A 24,364-nucleotide genomic window follows, 5' to 3' on the forward strand; every position below is an offset into this window, starting at 1 on the left:
TTTTGTTTTGTTTTTTTTGTTTTTGTCTTTTTAGGGCCACACCCTCATGGCATATGGAAGTTCCTAGGCTAGGGGTCGAATTAGAGTTGCAGCTGCTGGCCTGTGCCACAGCCACAGCAACGCCAGATTCGACCCGTGTCTGTGACCCTCACCACAGCTCACGGCAGCGCTGGATCCTTGATTCACTAAACGGGGCCAGGGATCGAACCCACACCCTCATGGATCCTGGTAGGGTTTGTTACCGATGAGCTACAATAGGAACTCCTCAGATCATATTTAGAAAGGCTTTTTTTTTTTTTTTGGTCTTTTTGCCATTTCTTGGACCGCTCCCATGGCATATGGAGGTTCCCAGGCTAGGGGTCTAATCGGAGCTGTAGCTGCCAGCCTACGCCAAAGCCATAGCAACGCAGGATCCGAGCCATGTCTGTGACCTACACCACAGCTTATGGCAACGCCGGATCGTTAACCCACTGAGCAAGGCCAGGGATCGAACCCGCAACCTCATGGTTCCTAGTCGGATTCACTAACCACTGTGCCACAACGGGAACTCCAAGAAAGGCCTTTTGTGCTTTAAGATTATATGTAAAAAAAGGGTCTCTGGTTTTCATCTGGTGCTTTTATAGTGTCATTTCTTATGTTCGTCTTGGAATTTATATTGGTGTAAGATATAAAGTAAGTATTTAAAGCTATTTTTTTCTAGCGAGTTAACCAGTTCTCTTGATACCTGTTGTTTGATTATCATCTCCTGTGATGAAGGACCTTCCAGGCAGAGAGAACAGTGTTAGCCCAGAGCTTGGCACTTAGTAAAAACTAATGAAGAGAGCCTTGGTTATTGTGGTGGTGAAGGTGGAGGTGATGGTGATGATGATTATGTAGTTTTAAGGAGTGAAGATTTTGAATGGTAGTCCAAAAAAATCGTAAATTTAAGAATGTTTATAGCTTGTAGAGGCATAACTAGTTGAGTGTAAAAAATGCGGAAGAGAAGGAATGATGATCTGAAAGAAAAGAGGTGGACTCTTTAGACACAGAGGTTAACCTTCAACATAACACTGGAAAAAAGGTGAGATTGACTGATGTAGATACAGAATATTATAGTTGTGAAAGTGATATTAATGCAAATAACCAGTAATCTATAATAAGAATGGAAGGGAGTTCCCATTGTGGCTCAGTGATAACGAACCCTCCTAGAATCCATGTGTATTCAGGTTCAATCCCTGGCCTTGCTCAGTGGGTTAAGGATCCAGCATTGCTGCAAGCTGTGGGGTAGGTCGCAGACTTGTGGCTCAGCTCTGGCATTGCTGTGGCTGTGGCGTATGTCGGCAGCTGCAGCGCCGATTCGACCCCTAGCCTGGAAATTTCCATATACCGTGGGTGTGGCCCTAAAAAAAAGAAAAGTAAGAACAGAAGAGGGTTTTATTCCAGTCAAATAGGACAAGAGTCCAGGAACCAGCCTCTCAGTAGCTTTGAGGGAACTATTCTGCGGAGGTAGGGGAGGAGACAGTATGTATGAATTATTTTGATTGGGAAATATATATAGTCAAGCATATATGTTGGTAAATGATTACTGTTAATCACAAAGAACTGATACCTTGAGTTAATGATTTTAGTCTTATTCTATATATGGGAAGGTGCAAGAATCTGGTCTTCTTTTTAACTACTTAGGAGCTTCATCCTGTTTTTCCCATCCTAAATTTCCCTCAGTATGCACTGTCGGTGGACTTCTGTAGTGGGTTTGAACTTAACCTTTGTATACCTGAATGATGAGCCACACTCTTCTTTAATGATTAAAGCAGATCTACAGTGTATGTTCATAGGTCATGAAATAGGCTGCTGTAGTTAGCATAAAATTCAAGCCAAGTTTGTATAAGCTGAAGTGACTTCCCCATGTCTCACTATGTGAAAATTTCTTCTATCAGTGAAAAGTTGATAGATTCTTTTTTTGTTTGTTTGTTTTTTAAGTAGGAAATTGGGGCATTAAGTTTATAGGAAATTAAAGAGGTACTTGTATTATAAAGTATTTGAGGAGAATAAGAGATAGATTTTGAATTTTTACTCTTTCTTTCTTCTCTTCTAGGTCACCCTTGCAATTATGGATATTTGAAAGGATCAGTCAGTGTGGAGGGGGAGTTCCCCTCCCCACTCCCCCTTGGTGCTTGACTCCAGGAGTAATTTATAAACTGTGGAAAGCTTTTTTTTTTTTTTTAACTAAATAACTTGTATTTGATATAAACTTTATAGAGCTATTTATAATTTTCTGACTGAAGTGCCAAATAAATTGTAACAATTCTATATAGTTTTATACTGTTACCACAAGGGTTTAAATTATAATACTAAACAGGCCATTTATTCTCTATACATCTCTCTGAATAGCACCTTTGTGTCCTGGCTTTTGGATTTTTTTAAATTATCTGACTATTCTGAAGCAGTAAACTGTATAAAGCAATTAGGATGAATTCTTCCATCCCAGACTGCACATCAAAGTGTCGATCCCTGAAGCATGCTTTGGACATCCTTTCTGTGGTAACCAAGGGGAGTGAAAACCAGATTAAGGCTTTTCTCTCTAGTTACTGTTACAATGCTGCAACTATCAAGGATGCCTTTGGCAGAAACGCCCTCCACCTTGTTTCCTCCTGCGGAAAGAAAGGAGTATTAGATTGGCTCATTGAGAAAGGAGTGGATCCACTGGTGAAAGATAAGGAGTCAGGATGGACAGCTTTGCATAGAAGCATTTTTTACGGGCATATTGATTGTGTTTGGTCTCTCTTGAAGGTAAGTGTCATTTAATTAAAACTCTTTGGTCTGGTATATGTTTTCTTAATCTTTTTCATATGCTCCAATTTCCAAAAGAGATTTGAATTTGTTCTTATCAATTGTTTTTGATGTCTCTTTTATTGTAACTCTTCTTAAGATAGAATTCACACCTCGTATATCTTTTTGTTTATAAATGTATGTATGTGTGTATTTGAGGGCTGCTCCTGAGGCATATGGAAGTTCCCAGGCTAGGGGTTGAATTGGAGCTGCAGCTGCCAGCTTATGCCACTCAACACAGGATCTGAGCCACGTCTGCGACCTACACTGCAACTCATGGCAATGCTGGATACTTTACCTACTGTGTGAGGTTAGGGATTGAACCTGCATCCTAATGGATACTAGTTGAGTTCATTTCTGCTGAGCCACAATGGGAACTCTTCATATATCTTTCTAATTTAAACCTTTTGTGATGTAAAATTTTAAGCATATACCAAATTTGCAGTATATTGATAAACTGTTGGCCAGTTTTATGTTATATATGTCTCTACTGACTTTTTCCCTTCTCTGTTATTTTGAAGTAAAGCCTGGACATTTTGTCATTTACTCAGTACTGTGTATCTTTTAATATTTTTAAGAGATACGGTTTCCTTTTATTTATATTATTATCTACTTCAAAAGGGCAGCAGTTATTGAAATCACTTGGGGACTGTGTTTTGAATAGTGCCTTTATTTCTTGTTTGACTAGGATAGTTTTTTTTTTTTTTTTTAAGGACCTGTCCCACAGCATATGGAGGTTCCCAGGCTAGGGGTCAAATCAGAGATGTAGCCACTGGCCTACACCACAGCCACAGCAATGCCACATCTGAGCTGCATCTGCTAACTACACCACAGCTCATGGCAATACCGGATCCTTAACCCACTGAGCAAGACCAGAGATCAAACCTGCATCCTCATGGATTTTAGTCAGATTTGTTACCGCTGAGCCACAATGGGAACTCCTAGGATAGTTTTTATATATTAAAAATTAGAATCAACCTAATTTATTTTGAAATTTCCCATCAAGTAGATTAAATCTAGGTTTTGTTCTACTGTTTAGCCAAAAAATACGAAGTGTTTTGAAGTATCCCCTGATGTCATTTCGCTAATGAATGCAAATTAAAATCTATCAGAAGTCATGAGTTTTAAAATGAACAATTTTCTTTTGTATAGGCATTTTGTTATGTTTGTAGAGGACCCAGAGAACAAAGCAGTTCCTGTCCTCAAGAAACTTGTGGTCAAATTAGGGCATTAGAGCACTATCTTCAGTGTCTTAATTTTTGATAGCTATTTTGACTTAAAAGTTTACCTAGTGGTTTTTATGTAGTAACATTTACTGATCAAAATTATTTTCAACATGTATTAATGGCAAAATATCCTTTTTGCAACTAAACTATCCAGGTCTATTACTTACTGAGTCATCTTGGACAAGTTACTAAATCTTAAACCTCAGTTTTATCTGTAAAAAGAGAATAATAGTAGCACTTTCCTTATTTCCTTTTCCCCTGGGAGTTTCTGTGGGAGAAAAAAACTTAAGTTTATTAATAGTACTGTTAATTCCTTTTATATCTAAAACCTTTGGGCATCTGTTTAATTCCCTTGTTGTAATCTCTTTTATAGGGAAAGTTAGGTTAGTAAGAGTTAAAGCATCTATCAGCTCTGCCTTTACCCTTTCCCATCAATTTCTGCTGGAAAATTGGATGACTGCCAATTCTTTCAAGGGTGGGTGTGTCCTTGAGTTTTCTCCTGTCCTAGGATTGCCATTCAGGTCTTGGGATTTGTGGCTTCAGTTTGAAATAGGGTCTGGTCTGAAGTTGGGACCTTCCTCCTTTTCAGTTTCATTTCCCTTTAGAAATCCCCAGTCATCATCACTGCTGTAGCTCAGAAAAGCCAGGTTATGCCTTGGGCCACCTTTGCCCTTGGCTTGACTTATCATCAGAGACCTTCTGATCAATGGTAGACTTCTGACATGGACATATTCTATTGATAAAATATTCCTGCAAAAACCTCTTTCATCCATTTGGTATCCACATATTGTTGTGATGTAACTGTATTTGTTTAGCACAAACTTCTTTCCTTTGGCCTTTTAACATTCCTTTATTCTGAAGGGCTGCAGTGATGGGGTGTTTATGTCAGTTCCACTTCTGGGGACAGCTGAAACACTTAAGGTGTTATAGATTGGCAGGAAGAGCCATACAGAAAAACACATTTTAAATGAATTGCATTTGATAAATAGTTTATAGATATGAAATTTTAAATTTCAGTGCCAAAATAAATTGTACAATAAATTGACACCCATGCTATCAATTCCCAGTTGCCAGTGATGAAAAAACCTTAGCAGAAACTTGTCCACCAAAAGCCACAGTAGAAACAGCATTCCTATGCAGTTTTTCATTGCCTCCTTGATTCCGTGACAGGATGCATGTTTATGTTTGTAGGGTACTGATAAAGCTGTTAACACTGTACTATTGTTCCTTAATATTGTTTGTTTACTTACATTACTAATCTGGAAGAACTTGCTTTAATTTTCCCCACTGGTAAATAGAAGAACTGAATCATAAGATTGTGTGGATTAAATGATATACTATTTGTAAAATATTTGGAATGAAAATTTTGAGGAGTTCTCATCGTGGCTCAATGGTTAACGAGTCTGACTAGGAACTACGAGGTTTCGGGTTCGATCCCTGGCCTCGCTCAATGGGTTAAGGATCTGGCATTGCCGTGAAGCTGTGGTGTAGGTCACAGACATGGCTTGGATCCTGCGTTGCTGTGGCTCTGGTGTAGGCTGGCGGCTGCAGCTCCAATTCTACCCCTAGCCTGGGAATCTCCATATGCTGTGGCTTTGGCCCTAGAAAAGACAAGAAAAGAAAAAAAGAAAAATTTTTTGAGTGCCTGATGGCAGTGATCCAAGTGCTAGGGATATTGTAATTAACAAGACAGAATTCTTTTCTTGTTTGTTTTTTGTTATAGTTAGATGCTGTTTAATAAACTAATGAATTTACCTACTATTTTGGGGATTTGTAAAGGGTTGATCTTTACTTTTTTGGCTGTGCCCATGGTGTATGGAAGTTCCTGGGCCAGGGATCAAACCCATGCCACGGTAGCAACCTGAGCCACTGTAGTGACAATGCTGGATCCTTAATCTGCTGCACCATAAAGGAACTCCTAGTTGATCTTTTAAATGGAGTAAACTACACACTGGTCCTACTATCTTTAAAGATGAACATATTAGAAACTGTTTGGGCAAAAAAAAGTCCCTAGTCCTTTATACAGTTAGGGCTACTTAGTATGTAGTCTTACTAGGGTTCACTTGGTATGTATAAAGTTTAGGACTATATATAAATTTTATAAAACTGTTAAAATAAACTCTCCAGGAATCTAAGCTTCTGGGATCCTATTCATTAGATTCATAGCTTGGAATGCTCTACCCTAAAGTCTGCCTTTCTTACTCTTATAAAGGCTAAGCTCAGGTCTTCCCACATGGGCTTGTTAATAGTATCTAATTTGTAATAGTATCTAATTTAAAAGTAGTAGGCAACATAAAATTGTTAAGGTCTAGATCACTTCTGAATTTTGTTAGCTCACTGACTTGAGAATTTTTTGTTCATTGATGATCTTGTGAAATCAAGTATTATTAACCATCTGGAACACAATGAAGTTAGAATTGATTTCAATTTATTAAAATCCATTGTTATAGGGTAAGAGGAGATTTTGTTTCTTAGGTAACCCCAAACAGTATTCCAGCATGTTAGGGTTTAAAAACTTCATGGTTTACCTTGGCCCATAACTACCCAGGTAAACTGTGTGTAGAAAAGCAGTTGATGACTCAAACCAGTTAAAATAGAAATCAAAATAATTGTTGAATGCCTTATTAAACTATCAGAAAATATTAAAAGTTATTCTTTAAAAGGTCTATGTTTTATATTTAAAAAACGAATGAAGTAACAGTAATATGAACATTCCTCTTTGTCTCCCCCCCATTATATTTTAAAAGACAGTAAGAATGGTGAAGGGATAAATAAGTAGGACAGAAAATGTTCTATTTCATGTTTGAATTTGAATTGTGGAGATATAAAACAACAAATTACTTTAAATTCTTCTTTTTGGTTGCACCTGTGGCATGTGAAAGTTTCTGGGCTAGGGATGGAACCTGAGCCGCAGCAGTAACCCAGGCCACAGAAATGACAATGCTGAGTCCTTAACTGCTAAGCCACCAGCAAACTCCCTGAATTCATCCTTAAAACATGTATAAACATGCATTCGCAGATTTTTTTTTTAGATGCAATTTAACTGTAAGTTAGACTGCTATAAAATTTTAAGTAGAAAAACATAAAAATACCTAATACACAAGTGGGAAAGAATGTAATTATCTTAATGTCAATAACAAGGATAATAGAATTCAAGGCAAAAAGAGATGGAGCATAGGTGATCATCGTATTTATATATAGTAAATACTATTATGCATAGTAAATACTAATATAAATATTGTTTGCTATTTCATAGAAGTGTTTATAGCCCTTAATTGGACGTGGAGTTTGGCTCTTTAAATACAGGAAAAAAAGTGTGTGTGTACATACACGGAGACACAGACCCAGAGCTACAGCCTTCAAGGCAACTAGCCCTGCCTTACCGTGGAACTTTCAATATCTAGTTCATTTTGATTATAAATGGTTATTGATTTTATTTCTTCACGTTTTCTGGTTTTTCCTTATTCCACCAAGAATTGAATATTCAATTTCTTTTAGTTTTTTTCTGTGTGAGAAAAAATATGTATGAGCATAGGTGATAATTCTTATTAAATGCTTATTTTTTAATGTATTTATGGGCTCGATCACCTGGTATTTTTTTTGGCTGACCCATGGTGTATGGAGCTCCTGGGCCAGAGAGCGGTTCAAGCTGGAGTTGCGACTTAAGTCCACAGTTGAAGCAATGCCGAATCTGTAACCCCCTGTGCTAGGCTAGGGATCAAACCCAAGTCCCTGCCACTACAGCGATACCATTGATTCCATTGTGCTGCAGGGGAAACGCCTGAGGTTTTGTTTTGTTTTTTTTTGTTTTTTTTTGGTCTTTTGTCTTTTTAGTGCCCCACTTGGGGCGTATGGAAGTTCCCAGACTAGCGGTTGAATTAGAGCTGTAGCTGCTGCCCTACACCACAGCCACAGCAATGTGGGATCCCAGCTGGGTCTGCGACCTACACCACAGCTCATGGCAACGCTGGATCCTTAACCTACTGAGTGAGGCCAGGGATCGAACCGCAGCCTCATGGTTACTACTCGGGTTCATTAACCACTGAGCCACGATGGGAACTCCATGCCTGAGTTTTTAATGTGAGTGAATTACTGGTTGTAGGTAAATGATAAATATATATGTATACATATCTCTCTCTGTATACACACCTATATTTTTTCCTTTTTTTTTTTTTTTTTTTTTTTAAGCATGGTGTTAGTCTTTATATTCAAGATAAAGAAGGCTTGTCAGCTCTGGATCTTTTAATGAAGGATAGACCAACTCATGTAGTATTCAAAAATACTGGTAAGGAAATTCCACAAATATATTCTGTTAAGGTCCAGCCTAGAAAATTTTAGTGAAATTTTATTGTTATTAAAATATCTAAGAAAATTGATTTGTGTGTGGATATCTACAAAGACTTTTATTCTTGTATATGTTGGTTGATAATTTTAGTTTTCTTTTAGAAGACTTTGATTTATTTTACACTTTTCAATTTCAGTGTACATTTATGTCTATAAGTGTAAAAACACAGCCTAAAAAGGAGAAAGGCAGTTAGAATTGTAACTACAATAGAAAAAATCATTAATGTGCACGGAGAAAGCAACATCAGCATTTGATGTAGAGGGAAAAAGGAAGTGATTCTTTTACCCACTGTCTTCTAGTTGCACTCATATCTCCATTTTTTTTTGCCCTGCGAGCTTTGGAAATTGAAATTGGCAGAAAAGGAGATGAGATTTAAATGAGAACAGTCTGTAATTTGCATTTAACTAGTAAGCAAGCTAAGTGAAGACACATTCTTCATTTTTATTTCTACCTTGGACACTATATTGCAAGTCACAGTCATATAGAACCGTATAAACCTTCCAAAATAAAATGAAGATTTGTATCATAATTAGCTGTGATTAGGTTTTATCCCAGTTTAATGGGTATTACCCTAATCACTAATGTGGTTTTACATCTATTAAGAGCAAACTATTAGAAGTTAATGTTTCTGTAGAAATAGTAACTAATATCATGTTTGCCTCATTTAGAACCTTTATATGTGCGTGTATATATTTAACAGTTCACATATTCATGGAAGCTAGAGGTATATGGCAGGTGGCATTTTACTCATTTGTCAGTTAAACTTCAGCTGCTAAAGAAACAAGGGTCAAATGTTAGAATGCTTAAATTGAGACAGGCCTGTGCCTAATTCAGATTTTCTGGTTTCTGTTCCTAGAATTATATAGTAATAGATTCATTATTTATTTATTTATTTTTATAGATTCAAAATTTAGAGTGTTGGTAGTATCTTTTTAAATACGGTAGTTAAATTAATTTTTGTAAAGAGTCATGTTTGAGGTAAACTGATTAGTGGAGTATATAATTGAACTACACTGATACTTGTTTTAAAATGTAAAAGAGTATATATAAAACCCAGTTTTTATTTTAGATCCTACAGATGTCTACACTTGGGGAGATAATACAAATTTCACCCTGGGTCATGGAAGCCAGAATAGCAAACATCATCCGGAGTTGGTGGATCTCTTCTCTAGGAGTGGGGTTTATATCAAGCAGGTATATTGAAGTATATATATATGAGTACTTTTAGAGATTAAAAAGAACTTTTGCGTTTGATAGCTCATCTTTTCATTTGGATTTTGTTAACTTTGTTGAAGATATGATAACATATTTGAATGAAGAAACTGATCAGAACTCCTCTAATTCTGTTTTAGATTTTGTTAGATCTAACCATATTTAGACATCTCATAACTATGTGAGATGTTTGTATAAGGAGTGCTTAGAAATTAGAAGGCACTATACAGATTTTTTTTTTTTTTTTTTTGGCTTTTTGCTATTTCTTTGGGCCGTTCCCGTGGCATATGGTGGTTCCCAGGCTAGGGGTCTAATTGGAGCTGTAGCCACTGGCCTATGCCAGAGCCACAGCAACGCGGGATCCGAGCCGCGTCTGCAACCTACACCACAGCTCACGGCAATGCCGGATCGTTAACCCACTGAGCAGGGGCAGGGATCGAACCTGCAACCTCATGGTTCCTAGTCGGATTCGTTAACCACTGCGCCACAACGGGAACTCCACTATACAGATTTTAATTTAAGAAGATAGAGCTTCTGTTGATTTTCTAGTTTTTGTTTCCTTTTAATTAAATTTCTTCAAATTGTTTCTTAAATGAATTTGTTGTTGAAACTTGGTGTTACTAGTTCGAGGTACGTGGACCTGAGTTATTACATATAAGTAGTTGTAAAATATTACCTGATAATTGTGAAGGGTTGGTCTTGGTCTCATGTCGTTGTTTTGGATAATATCTTCTACTTCCGTGGATTTTGGTACTTTTGACATACTCATCTTGTCTACAAGGCTGGGTGTGTGTGTCGTGTGTGTATATAATTTATATCTCTAGCCTCTGCATTTCTTCCTCTTCAGCTTCGTTTCAGTTATAGTCTGGATATTCTCTCAAAATTTTAAAACCTGACTTTCTGAAGTGCTATTTTTGCAGCTCCTAAACATTCTTTATTTAATTTTATAAGCCATAGATCTTAGTTTCTGAATTTTGAGGAGTATACCTCAGAACATGTCTATTGAGGTCATCATGTGTTTTTTTTTTCCCTGATATAATTATTAATATCATCCCTTCTTGGTCCCCCCAATATTTAGGTGGCAAATTATGTGGCCACTATATTTAGGGCACTGCTTTTCATACCAAAAGTTATCACTTAATGTATCACAGCAGTTTAAAAAAGAAATGGAAGAGTTAAATTCTACAGAATATTAAAATTTGAGAGGCCAAGAGCAGGAGCCCAAATGGGAATGAGGAGTAACTAGAGAAGTAGAAAGTAGAGTGGTGTCATGCAAGCTAGGATTCTGGTTGGCCATCTCCATGGACTGGAAGGGAATGTAGGATACTGAAGACTTGGGATGGCCAAGAGCTACAAGCCTGGTGTCACGGTCTCTAATGAACACGAGGGAAGCTGTTAGAGCAGGGCTGGCTGCTGGAGAAAGACCGCACGTGGTTCATATCCTTTGGTGGACATTGCTAATAAATGAGGGCTTACTCTTGCTCTCTTGTGTGTTCTCTCCCTTCCTCCGTCCCTCTTCCTCCCCCTCTCTGTTTTAAATTGAACTTGAACAGGTCCTCAGCGTCTATCCATCAGCAGCCACTGATGACTGATCAGAGTTGGGGCACTTAGAAAGATAACCTGTTTTCCTTTTCTAACTTAGTACATGATGTAGTCATATTTCATGAGCTGAGATTTTTTTTAAAAGCAGAGATTTTTACTCAAAAGTGGAGGAATAATGTTAGCTTTAGAAAATAGGCTGATTATGGGAGTTCCCGTCATGGTGCAGTGGTTAACGAATCCGATTAGGAACCATGAGGTTGCGGGTTCGATCCCTGCCCTTGCTCGGCGGGTTAAGGATCGGGCGTTGCCGTGAGCTGTGGTGTAGGTTGCAGACGCGGCTCGGATCCCGAGTTGCTGTTGCTCTGGCGTAGGCTGGTGGCTACAGCTCCGATTCAACCCTTAGCCTGGGAACTCCATATGCCACGGGAGCGGCCCAAGAAATAGCAACAACAACAAAAGACAAAAAGACAAAAAAAAAAAAAAAAAAAAAAAAGAAAATAGGCTGATTGTACCTTCTGATGCTAAGGTACATGTGCTATAGGAGAATTGAGCATATTCCATTGGTAGGGTTAAGGAAGAATCAGTATACCCAAAGAGAAAGGTACATTTCGGTTAAGGTAAGGAAGTGAGAGTACTTTGTGGAGAAATTCACAGTATAAAGGATTTTACTTACTGCAAAACAAGGGCTGGAATAAAAGCACTATGGATGGATTGGAAAGGAAGGAAAGCAGTGTAAATTTTAGTTAGAAAAAAGAAAGCAAGTGTATGGGAATATTTACTGAACAACTCTTCTATAGCGAGAGTGCTCCATTAGTCACTGAAAAGGGGCTGATTCTATAGTATGGTTCCAAATTAATTAAGTGCCATGGGACAGATATTATTATGCATAATATATTCCTAAGAATTAACATGAAAAGCATGATCAGTACTTCCTTTAAAAAATTCAGAGGTTTTGGAGCTCCGTTGTGGTGCAGTGGGTTAAGGATCTGGCATTGTCCCTGCAGTGGCTCAGTTTGCAGCTGTGGTCCCTGGTCCAGAACTTCCACAGGCTGTTAGTGCAGCCAAAAAAAAAAAAAAAAAAAAAATCAGAGATTTTAAAGTTGGAGATCTTAAACTCTGGCATTGATTGTTTAATAGAAGTCAGAAATTAATAGAATGGCATTCTGATATTGAATATAGACTTGAACAAGATGTATTATTTCTGATTTCATAAAATAATTTTTCCATTATAGATTTTAACTTTGTATTACAAATACGAATACAACTTTGGGTTTTAATTTTAGACTTTTCAGATATTTATGGTACAGCCAAATAAGATAATGACTTTTTGTATTATGGTAGGCACATGTATTTAGAGAATTTGCCAAGTGGTTTAAGGATATATATAAATAGAGCTTGCGGTTCAGCCTATCACTTTCTTTTTTTTAATTTTTAAAAATTATTTCGACTGCGCACAAGGCATATGCAAGTTCCTGGGCTAGGGATTTAACCCATGCCCCAGCAGTGACTCAAGCCACAACAGTGACAATGCCAGATCTTTAACCTACTGAGCCGTCAGGGAACTCCTCAGCTTATAATTTTCATATTTTCCAAAGAAGCCTGACTTTCTGGAAAATAATTCTAGGATTTCTTAATTTCTTAATCCTTTTTTAATATCTTGAGTTAGAAATATGAATGGATGACATAAGAAATATAAGTGAAAATAATTTTTTAAAATAAGGAAAAAGGATTTTTAAATAATATTAAGGTAAAATGAGTATACTGATTCATTGACAGAATAGCAAAGTGTGGTCTATGGGTTAGGTATGAAACTATACACATATTCAAAGGTGTTTCTTGTTCTTGCTTTCCGCTGATACACTCAGCCAGCCATTTCAGTACCCTTGCTTTCTGGTGAGAATATGTAACAATGGAAGTGTTCTTCAGAGGATGAGGAGGGGTCTGGGAAGGAAGCAGATAAGACAAGAAGTGGGGAGGAGAGAAAGCTTGAAAATCAGTATAATGTTATTTAAAGCCACGTCATAATGTTAAAGATAGATTACAAAACCAGAGTTATAAAAAGGATGCACTGATTATCCTCTAGTCCTTGTTTATAGGTGATGGTGTTCTGAAAAAAATCTCTTAAGGCATTTCCACTGTTTTCTATATTTAAGTAATATTCCGTTCTTTCTTTTTTTTACAAAACACATGATATTTTATCCCTAGAAGTTTAATAATTTCTTTTCTTTTTTTTCCTATAGGTGGTGCTTTGTAAATTTCACTCAGTGTTTCTGTCTCAGAAAGGGCAGGTTTATACCTGTGGACATGGTCCTGGAGGACGTTTAGGCCATGGAGATGAGCAGACATGCTTGGTAATTGAATTGTCATTACACATTTTAGGTATCTTCAGTAAAATTTGGTAAACTGGAAGCTTAAATTTTTTTTTAACCAACTATAAGGAGAAAAGAATATATCAATTGATAATAGATTTTATTTAATTTATTTATTTATTTATTTTTTGTCTTTCTGTCTCTTCTAGGGCTGCACCTGCAGCATATGGAAGTTCCCAGGTTAGGGGTCTAATTGGAGCTGTAGCCGCCGGCATGTGCCAGAGCCACAGCAACGCCAGATCCAAGCCATGTCTGTGACCTACACCGCAGCTTACGGCAACGCAGGATCCTTAACCCATTGAGCAAGACCAGGGAGCAAACCTGCAACCTCATGGTTCCTAGTTGGATTCGCTAACCACTGAGCCATGACAAGAACTCCGATTGATAATAGATTTTAAAAGATCGGTTACTTTTCTGATATATCATGTTCAAATTAAGGATTTAGGTATAATGCAGATTTCTAAAGCAGCAAAGAAAAATTATGTATAAGCTTTAAAGTATTTCTATAATTGAAATTAAAAATGTCAGACTGATTATAAAACCTTTTTCTTGAAGTACAGGTTTTTGTTAAGGTGTTTGTGTTATAAAAATTGAGCTGGTATTTTCATTGTATAATCTCAAAATTGACTCTTAGGGGAGTTCCCATTGTGGCTCAGCAATAATGAACCCGACTAGTATCCATGAGGTTGTGGACTAGTATCCCCGCTCTGGCGTTGCTGTGGTTGTGGTGTAGGCTGGCAGCTGTAGCTCTGATTTGACCCCTAGCCTGGAAACTTACATATACCCTAAAAATTGATTCTTAGGCCACTGACACTTATTGTTAATTGAAAGAAACCTAGTAATCATTACATTCAAGAAAATACCTTACTAGTTATTTTTTAAGGTAATTTTTTTTTTTTTTGGAGGAAACTAGTGGTATATTCATCATTAATTAAGGGGTGCTTTAATTGAGAGAGAGCTATGATAATAACTTCCCATTTTTTGAGGGTGTATTATGTTCTAGATATTATTCATGCTTTCCATGCAGTATCATTACCTTGATTTAAGCCTTACAGCAGCCCTGTGAGGTTATAGGCGTTATTATCTTCACTTTATGTACAATGACAATGGTAATACTAACAGTCATTTATCAGTTGCTTACTCTGAGCCAGAGACTGTTGTGTTTCGTCCTTACGTACTCATTTACTCCTTACACTGATCTTATTATCATCTAAAATACTATTATTTTGTGTTCAGATGAAGAAAATGAGGTATAGAGAGGTTAAGACATTTGAGATTCAATAGCTAATGAATGGCAGAATTAAGATTTGAACCCAGGACAGATGACTCTGAAGGAATCTGCTGTTATATGTTTGGTAATTCATGGACGGGATGCATTGATTCTTGCATTTTTATTTATTTCTTCACTATACCAATGAATATTTCAGCTGAAGAGCTCCTTTTATTCATACCAAACTAATTTGCACTTGGTGCATGATTTATATTAAGAACTCAAAAATATTTGTTAAATCACACTTTTTTTTTGTCTTTTTGCCATTTCTTGGGTCGCTCCTGAGGCATATGGAGAATCCCAGGCTAGGGGTCAAATTGGAGCTGTAGCTGCTGGCCTACGCCAGAGCCACAGCAACTCTGGATCTGAGCCGCATCTGCGGCCTACACCACAGCTCACGGCAACGCCGGATCGTTAACCCACTGAGCAAGGGCAGGGATCGAACCTGCAACCTCATGGTTCCTAGTCGGATTCGTTAACCACTGCGCCACGACGGGAACTCCACACTTAAGTCTCTGATGATGAGTTGAGTACTTTTTCATGTACCTGTTAGACATTTTTACATCTTGGCAAAAATATCTACTCAGGTCCTCTGCCCATTTTAAATTGGATTCTTTGTCTTTTTGCTGTTGAGTTTTAGGAGTTCCTTATATGTTTGGAAATGATACCCTTATCAGATATATGATTTGCAAATATTTTCTCCCATTCTGTAAGTTGCCTTTTTATTTTATTGCTTGTTTCCTTTGCTGTGGAGAAGCTTTTTAGTTTGATGTAATTCTACTTGTGTGTTTTTGCTTTTACAGCATGAGTTTTGAAGTAATGTCCAAAATAAACATGGCAAAAACAATGTTAGAGAGACTTTCCCCTTTGTTTTCTTCTAGGAGTTTTACAGTTTCAAGTCTTACATGTAACTATCTATTCCCTTTTGAGTTATTTTTTGTGAGTGATGTAAAACAGGGAGCTAGTTTCATTCTTTTTCAACACCATTGTTTTTGAGAAACTATCCTTTCCCCTCTGGCAATCTTCCTAGGGAGTTTGATGCTTTCTCAGATATTTTCTAAGGATATACCTGCTCCACAATTCTTATTCTATCTCTGGGGGAATTCTTAAGACTGTACGCCTTCTCTGGATGCTGTAAAGCCAGGCCAGTTGCTAACAGCTTTCCATCTGCTATTCCTAGGGTGGTACTAAATCCTTTTTTTTTTTTTTTTTTTTTTGTCTTTTTGCTATTTCTTTGGGCCGCTTCCGCGGCATATGGAGGTTCCCAGGCTAGGGGTCCAGTCGGAGCTGTAGCCACCAGCCTACGCCAGAGCAACAGCAACTCGGGATCCGAGCCGCGTCTGCAACCTACACCACAGCTCACGGCAATGCCGGATCGTTAACCCACTGAGCAAGGCCAGGGATCGAACCCGCAACCTCATGGTTCCTAGTCGGATTCATTAACCACTGCGCCACGACGGGAACTCCTAAAGCACATTATTTTTTTTTTTTTTTGTCTTTTGTCTTTTTGTTGTTGTTGTTGTTGTTGCTATTTCTTGGGCCGCTCCCGTGGCATATGGAGGTTCCCAAGCTAGGGGTTGAATCGGAGCTGTAGCCACTGGCCTACGCCAGAGCCACAGCAACGCAGGATCCGAACCGCGTCTGCAACCTACACCACAGCTCACGGCAACGCCGGAGTGTTAACCCACTGAGCAAGGGCAGGGACCGAACCCGCAACCTCATGGTTCCTAGTCGGATTCGTTAACCACTGCGCCACGACGGGAACTCCAATCACATTATTTTTATTGAAATGTCTTATTGGAGTTTTAGATTTTACTCATTAAACAATGTCCATTTCATGTTAAACTCATCTCCTTGCTGAACTATAGCATTTGCCTCTTATAGATCCAGCCATGTATCAGTCATGTCATTTGGGATGTGGTATCAGATTCTATTTATATTTCTATATAGATGGTTAATGTAGTGTGCTAAAGTTAATTTTATTTTGTAGGTCCCAAGGCTTGTGGAAGGACTGAGTGGTCATAATTGTTCTCAAGTGGCAGCTGCTAAGGACCATACTGTTGTATTAACTGAAGATGGATGTGTTTATACATTTGGTCTAAATATTTTTCATCAGTTAGGAATCATCCCTCCACCTTCCAATTGTAATGTCCCCAGACAGGTAAATATATCTTTTTTAAACAATATGGTGACCATTTGCTATAAAACCTGTATGGACAAAAAGATGGAAGGTATTAAAAGAGCAACTTATTTTACTTATATTCAATGGTATATGTTTCTTCAACGGTATAAACTTTATTTTTCACAGGAGATTTAGCATAGTACAAATTAGTATTTGTTTGGCATGAGAACAAATGCACTTGGGAAATTAGGTGCTTAGATTCAGCTTTTAAGTATTCAGAAGCAGAAGGTGGTCCAGATATTTTGCCTTTGACCCTTAAGTAATTTTAGGCCCTGAAAAAATGTGCAAAGTTTATAAATAAAAAATGGGCCGTACAAGTGAGGCACTCAGAAACTTAAGCTTATTGGCTTTATGGTATATCTGTCCCCACACAGAAATCACACTTGGTAAGTTTATGTGAGTGCGCATAAGTCCAAAAGCCACTGTTCTTTGTTCTATTTTCCCCTTTTCATTTGAGCAGCCATGACCAGAAGGTGCCCTTTCATCTCAACTCCAGGGACCTAGTACCCAAGACGAGACTGCACAGTGCTTTAAATTAATAGGTTAATAGAATCATCACAAGTGTGTTTTCAACTCATAAAATGTTGCATTTCAGGTGATATATTTCTTCACTGGTTTAATCCTCTGAATTAAATTATTAGATATGCATTTTTATTAATTAGCTTTAAAATCCAGTGCTTTTCCATTCTGGGTAGCTAATGAATCAATAGAAATTACTCCAAAATAACTAGAAGTAGTTTCCAATCTGATTTTTTTAGAAGATCTGTTTTCCCCAACGAACTGTGGAATTTGTAGATATTTAATTATTTTATAGACTTCTTTAGGAATGTAGGTTTTGCTTCCATTTTTATTCTCATTGTGTGGCTACCTTGAGCTCTGGATTTATATGGACATGTTCTTAAGTGGGGGCAGTTTTGCCCCCCAGGCGCCATTTGGCAATGTCTAGAGACACTGTTGTCGTAACTGGGGGCTAGGGGTGGGAGCAGTGCCACTGACACACGTAGTGGGGCAGAGTTTAAGGATATCACTAAACCTCCTGCGATGCACAACACAGTCCCCCACAACCAAGAATCATCTGGTTACTGTTGAGAGACTCTGAATTTGTCAAATTTAAAAGTACCATATTTTCTAATAAGAATGAGGATGCCTATTTTACATATTGCTTGTTAACAGAAGTTTAATGATTTGGTTTTTATTTTATTTTTGCTTTTTAGGGCTGCATGAGCAGTATGTGGAAGTTCCCAGACTAGGGGTTGAATCGGAGCTACAGCTGCCAGCTTACACCACAGCCGCAGTAATGGCATCTGCGACCTACACCACAGATCATGGCAAGGCCAGAGATCGAACTCACATCTTCATGGATACTGGTTGGGTTCATTACTGCTGAGCCACAATAGGAACTTCCAATGATTTGGTTTTTGTACCATGCCAACTTTATACATGTTAAAACTGCTGACATCAAGTGGCTGCACCAAAATATCTCATGTTCTGAGAGGAGTTGGGGTCTCAGTGTTTGTGCTGGGATCTTTTAATGATGACTGCCCCTAGCACTTGAGGGGAGAATTAGCAGCAAGGATGCCATGTGTTTACCACCCTGGTGTACTGTTTTTTGCACGATTATACTAGTTCATAGATACATAAGAAATGAAAGTCTTGTTTGTCTTTTGAATAGATGCAAGCAAAATATCTGAAAGGAAGGACAATCATTGGAGTAGCAGCAGGCAGGTTTCATACAGTGCTGTGGACTAGAGAAGCTGTTTACACTCTGGGACTAAATGGTGGACAACTGGGTAAGAAATCTGTGATGACAATATCAGAAAAATAAATTGGATTCTTAAAACAGATATTTTGTGATTTGTTTATTTGTGTAATTTTTTAGGTCACTTACTGGATCCCAGTGGAGAAAAGTGTGTAACTGCTCCTCGTCAAGTCTCTGCCCTTCATCATAAGGACATCGCTCTGTCTTTGGTTGCTGCTAGTGATGGGGCCACCGTCTGTGTTACCGCAAGGGGAGATATTTACCTACTTGCAGACTATCAGTGCAAGAAGTTGGCTTCTAAGTATGTGTATTTCAGCTCTTCCAGCAAATATCTGAGTATCAGCTTTATGCTGTCCTCTGAAATGTCAAATGGAGAAAATTGAATGGTGGGAAAGTCAACAGTTTTGCCTTTGATAATCTTAGTCATTTGACAAAACATCTAGTGAATATATGTTAAAGTTCTTTGAAGGTTATAAAACAGTATTTCTGAATTATGATAACATGTAGTTAAACATTACCTATAAACTTCCTTTTTTTATGCTTCAGGTGCACAGAAGTAGATTAATCATAATTCTTGGTTTGTGACACAGTCGTCACTTGTGATGTTTTATATATTATACACTTATTTTATAAAAAGTAGTTAATCATATTCTGTGGACCCTCTACTCAGTCCGAGTTTTAAACCTATCTGATATATTTTTTTATCTTTGTGTAATTAATTTTATCTGGTAGCATGTTACAGTAACTTGCAATAAATAAGAAGTTGGCTGTCTAATCAAAAATTTAGTTAAAGCAGGGACTTATAAAACTAAGGTTTAATTTCAGAGGGATCTGTCAACTGGAGTTCTCTCTCCTTTGTGCATAAACCATACTAATAATGTATTACCAGTGATGTCATTTTTAATGATTTAGGAAACAATTGTGAAACAAGGGCAGAATCCTATATTTTTTCATACATTTTCAGTCTTTTATATAGTTGATTAATTCGTATCTGTTTTGACAGCAATTTTTTTGCTTTTCATAATTATTGTGTCATTTTAAAGTATCCAGCTTTTGTAACAGATGTTCTTTTCAGACAAATCTTTCATTGATTTACACAATATTTCATTATAACTGTAGTACTAAATACAAGTAGAGAAATATATCATTGAACAGATAATGTAGCTCAGTTAGTGGAAGCGAGAGTGTGTAGGAATTCTAGAGAGTAACCATCCAACTTTTAAAGCAATCAGGGTTTTACAGTGCAGCAGAATGTGCTTTTGCTAATGTAAATGAGATGGTATTTCATAAAGATACCATCCATGCAGTTATCTTATGAGCAGAAGATGTCAACTTCTTTATTTTAGGTTTTAGGTTTTGTTTTTACTTAACATTTATAAAACTTGCCCTGATAACATTAAATTACACTTTAAACTTAATGTTTAAAGTTCTATCCAAGTTTTCACTAAGAAAATTCTTTTGTTAACAGCTTGTTACAACATAGTAATTTTGAAAAGAAAATTTTTTTTTTGAAAATGCAGGCAAAATATCCAAAAGGGAGGACAGACATTGCAGTAGCAGCAGTCAGGCTTCATACAGTGCTATGGGCACATCACATGTAGATATATTGACAGGTGCGATGAATTGGCTAGCAGATGAGTTATTAAATTAGCAATATGAATGGTTTTTATGGTAGCTATATCTATTTAAGGTTGTCCATATTCAAAATTAAGAATTTATATTTCATTTCAAGGTTTAAATTTTTCTGTTAAAATACAGATATATTTATGAGCTTTTAGCTTTATCAGTTACTTAATATAGAGTGAATGTGTACATGAGCAAGTGGGGTTTTATGTATGTATTTATTTATTTATTTATTGCTTTTTAGGGCCACTCCCGCAGCATATGGAGGTTCTCAGGCTAGGGGTCTAATCAGAGCTACAGCTGCTGGCTTACGCCACAGCCCCAGCAATGCCAGATCCGAGCCACATCTGCGACCTACACCACAGCTCACGACAACGCCAGATCCTTAACCTACTGAGCGAGGCCAGGAATCAAACCCGCAACCTCATGATCCTGGTCGGATTTGTTTCCACTGTGCCATGACGGGAACTCCAGTTTTAGGTATTTAATGTATCTTTGTAGTAGGGCCTTTTGGGAAGGAAGGATTTTCAATAGAGAGATATGGCCAAATGGCCGTTGTGTAGGGGAAACTTATAAAAAGGAGGGACTGAGGATGCCGAGGGCACATCATCTCACTTCAACTTTCACAGTTACTGCTCTGAGGTATTGTTTGAATAGTAAGTTCTTTAAAGTTGAGCTGGTATACTTTAGAGAACATATTAATCTAGAATTTTTTTCTTTTTTACCCAGACAACTAAACTTGAAAAAGGTTCTTGTATCTGGGGGGCATATGGAATACAAGGTTGATCCTGAACATTTGAAAGAAAATGGGGGTCAAAAAATTTGCATTCTTGCAATGGATGGAGCTGGAAGGGTGAGTATATATTTAGGCAAAGGCATAGTAATGTTTTTTTTTTTTTTTTTCTTTTTTAGGGCCACATTGAGGCACATGGAGGTTCCCAGGCTAGGGGTTGAATCGGAGCTGTAGCTGCCAGCCCACACCACAGCCACAGCAATGTGGGATCTGAGCCGTGTCTAAGACTTACACTACAGCTCATGGCAACATGGGATCCTTAACTCACTGAGCAGGGCCAGGGTAGAACCCACATCTTCGTGGATCCTCGTTGGGTTGCTTACCACTGAGCCACAACGGGAACTCCAAGGCATAGTAATCTTGTTCTCAGTTGGTAACTGTAGAGGATCCGATGATGTTAAAAATACATGTTTTATGGATCATAAATGCTGTGATAGACAGTTTCTATTGACTTTTGTTTCCCTCCTTGCTTTTGATGTCCAGTACTAATTAGTTTGGAGCTGGTGTTTCACAGAAAGTATGATGACATTTACCTAATCTTGCACTGTACTTGTTAAACTAGTTTAAAATTTCATTTGTTGTGCTTAAAATGGAAGTAAGGGATTTTGATGGGTATTTAATGTGTACACTGAGTAATGAAAAAATTGAATTGCATAAATTTGAGATATAACTACTCTTTAAAGATAAAGTAAAATGCTAAGCTGGCAATGTTGAAAATTTGATACATAATAGGAAATTTTCTCTCAGATTTGGTTTCTAAACAAATGTGCATATATAAATGCAGAGATTATTACTATCATAAATAAAAGGTAATGTATTTCTAGATCACTAAAGAAAGAATCTTATCTCTTCCAGTAAAGAGAGTTCTAATTTTTATTTCTCTAATAAAATTGTTAATTAAAATATATCATACATTAGAAACACTGAAAAAATTTTATACCATGTCTATAAAAACGCATTACTTTGTGCTTTGTTTATATAAAAAATACAGAAATTATTTTCTTAGGTTTCCTAAGTGCTATAAAAATTTACATTTTAGAGATTGAAAAATTAATTATAAAGCCCTACCTACTGGTACATTACAGGTATAAACCTACTGGTTGATTATTTTATTAGAATTATATTTAAGAATTAAATATCTAATTTATACTGAAAGAAGGAAGCAGAGGCATGGACTTACATTTAAAAAGTTGAATATAAAACCGTTTGACTTCGGGATGTATTTCATTTACATTAATAGAGATTAGCTTATTTATACATGTGGAATTTTCTGTGAAATTAATTACTCCTATAAAAGTGACAACCAGGCTCTGAAGGAATCAAATCAATATAGTCTATTTTTTGTGTACATAGCTTTTGAGTGACCTTGGCAGATACCATTCTGTGCTTTAGATTTCTTAATTATGAGGGGAATGAACTTTTAAAAATCAGCATTATTAATTGTTCAGGTGAAATCATCCTTAAAACACGAGGCTTTGAGCAGATGAAAGGGTTGCTGCTCTGGATAAAGCTGGGTTGGGAGCCCAGCGCCCTGTCTCGTTCTCCATCCTGAGCAGCAGTGCCTGAGCTATCACTCTGGAACACTAAGGGAGAACCATGTGGGAGCCATTAAATTTTCTGATGATTTTTCTGTCCCTAAGATTTTGTTTTGGTTGTCTGAGTTATGCAGACATCTGTTTTTTTCCCTCAAGAGCAAAGTTTGGATTTTCATAGGCGATTTTCATTGCTCTTGCAAATAGATGGTACTACAGCAAGTCTGACATCTAAGGTTTAGCACTAAGACCTTTGTTTTTCTTTAGCATTGTAGAATATCTGTTTGCCCCAAATTTTAATACTGAAAATCATTTCTTTTTCTTTCTTTTCTTTTTTTTTTTCTTTTCAGGGCCACACCTGCAGCATATGGAGGTTCTCAGGCTAAGGGTCTAATCAGAGATATAGCTGCTGGCCTATACCACAGCCACAGCCACGCCAGATCTGAGCTGGGTCTTCAGCCTACACCATAGCTCACGGCAATTCCGGGTCCTCAACCCACTGAGCGAGGCCAGGGATTGAACCCACAACCTAATGTTTCCTAGTCACATTGGTTTCCACTGTGCCACAACGGGAACTCCTGAAACATTTTTAATGCTTCATGTTTGCTTGATGTATTTTCTGGAAGACAGTTCTTTAAAACTATCTTGACTTTATAGTAGTCATATATATGTATGGAAAAATGAACCCTGAAACATATTAATCAGTGTCTTTCTTTTTAGAGGCAGTATCTCCTGATTTCCGCTTTTTGTTGTTCCAATGCTATATTGCTCTCTATTCCAATGTTATTTGGTTTTATTGTAGGTATTTTGTTGGAGATCAGCCAGCAGTTCTCTGAAGCAGTGTCGATGGGCCTATCCACGCCAAGTCTTCATTTCTGATATTGCTTTAAGTAGAAATGAAATTCTTTTTGTCACACGAGATGGAGAGGGATTTAGAGGGAAATGGTTTGAAGAAAAAAGAAAGAGTTCTGAAAAAAAAGGTTAGTTCCTATATGTGAATGGCATTTAAAAGTGAATGTATAATTTTGTTAGTATTTATCATTAGGTTTAATTGACAAGTGTTATTAGGTTTTACCCCATGTCTATTTTGATTTTGTTTTGTACTTGCATGTAAACAAAGGGAATTCATTCCACTTAAATCTGGAGTTTTCAGTCTTATCCATCTTTTTTTTTTTGTCTTTTTGCCATTTCTTGGGCTGCTCCTGCGGCATATGGAGGTTCCCACGCTAGGGGTCTAATCGGAGCTGTAGCTGCCAGAGCCACAGCAACACGGGATCCGAGCCACGTCTGAGACCTACACCACAGCTAACGGCAACGCTGGATCGTTAACCCACTGAGCAAGGGCAGGGATCGAACCCACAACCTCATGGTTCCTAGTCAGATTCATTAACCACTGTGCCACGACGGGAACTCCAGTCTTATCCATCTTAATATGCCCTGAACTGGTGGTACATTCCCATGGGCAATGGGGGGCATTATTGCTAATCTTTAGCCATGGCTGTAAGGCAAGGAATTAGAAAGTTAAGGGAGGAGTTCCTGTTGTTGCACAGTGGAAACAAATCTGACTAGGAACCATGAGCTTGTGGGTTTGATCCCTGGCCTTGTTCAGTTAAGGATCTAGTGTTTCCTTGAGCATTGATGTGGGTCCAAGACTCAGCTTGAATCCTGCGTTGTTGTGGCTGTGGTGTGGGCCGGCAGCTGCA

General features: G+C 37.6%; 1 protein-coding gene across 3 annotated transcripts in view; it reads left to right on the forward strand.

Moving 5' to 3' along the window:
* The window catches only part of IBTK (inhibitor of Bruton tyrosine kinase), a 98,801-nt gene that overhangs the window by 8,252 nt on the left and 66,185 nt on the right, over nucleotides 1-24,364 (forward strand). For 2 of the 3 annotated variants that reach the window (XM_005659413.4, XM_001924870.7), the window contains exons 2-10: nucleotides 2,075-2,769; nucleotides 8,223-8,319; nucleotides 9,449-9,573; nucleotides 13,374-13,484; nucleotides 16,763-16,933; nucleotides 18,627-18,744; nucleotides 18,834-19,014; nucleotides 21,066-21,189; nucleotides 23,464-23,641. In XM_005659413.4, coding sequence (XP_005659470.1) covers nucleotides 2,449-2,769; nucleotides 8,223-8,319; nucleotides 9,449-9,573; nucleotides 13,374-13,484; nucleotides 16,763-16,933; nucleotides 18,627-18,744; nucleotides 18,834-19,014; nucleotides 21,066-21,189; nucleotides 23,464-23,641 — 1,426 coding nt within the window. In that variant the 5' untranslated portion in view covers nucleotides 2,075-2,448. Of the gene's footprint in view, nucleotides 1-72; nucleotides 335-1,347; nucleotides 2,770-8,222; nucleotides 8,320-9,448; nucleotides 9,574-13,373; nucleotides 13,485-16,762; nucleotides 16,934-18,626; nucleotides 18,745-18,833; nucleotides 19,015-21,065; nucleotides 21,190-23,463; nucleotides 23,642-24,364 lie in introns of all 3 variants that reach the window. The other variant, XM_084964275.1, reaches the window with a different exon arrangement.

Source organism: Sus scrofa, chromosome 1 (assembly GCF_054392235.1).
Source record: "Sus scrofa isolate SSC_HxYL_T2T_F1_AM1 chromosome 1, Sscrofa_HxYL_maternal_Yorkshire_Landrace_v2.0, whole genome shotgun sequence".
Classification (NCBI taxonomy): domain Eukaryota; kingdom Metazoa; phylum Chordata; class Mammalia; order Artiodactyla; family Suidae; genus Sus; species Sus scrofa.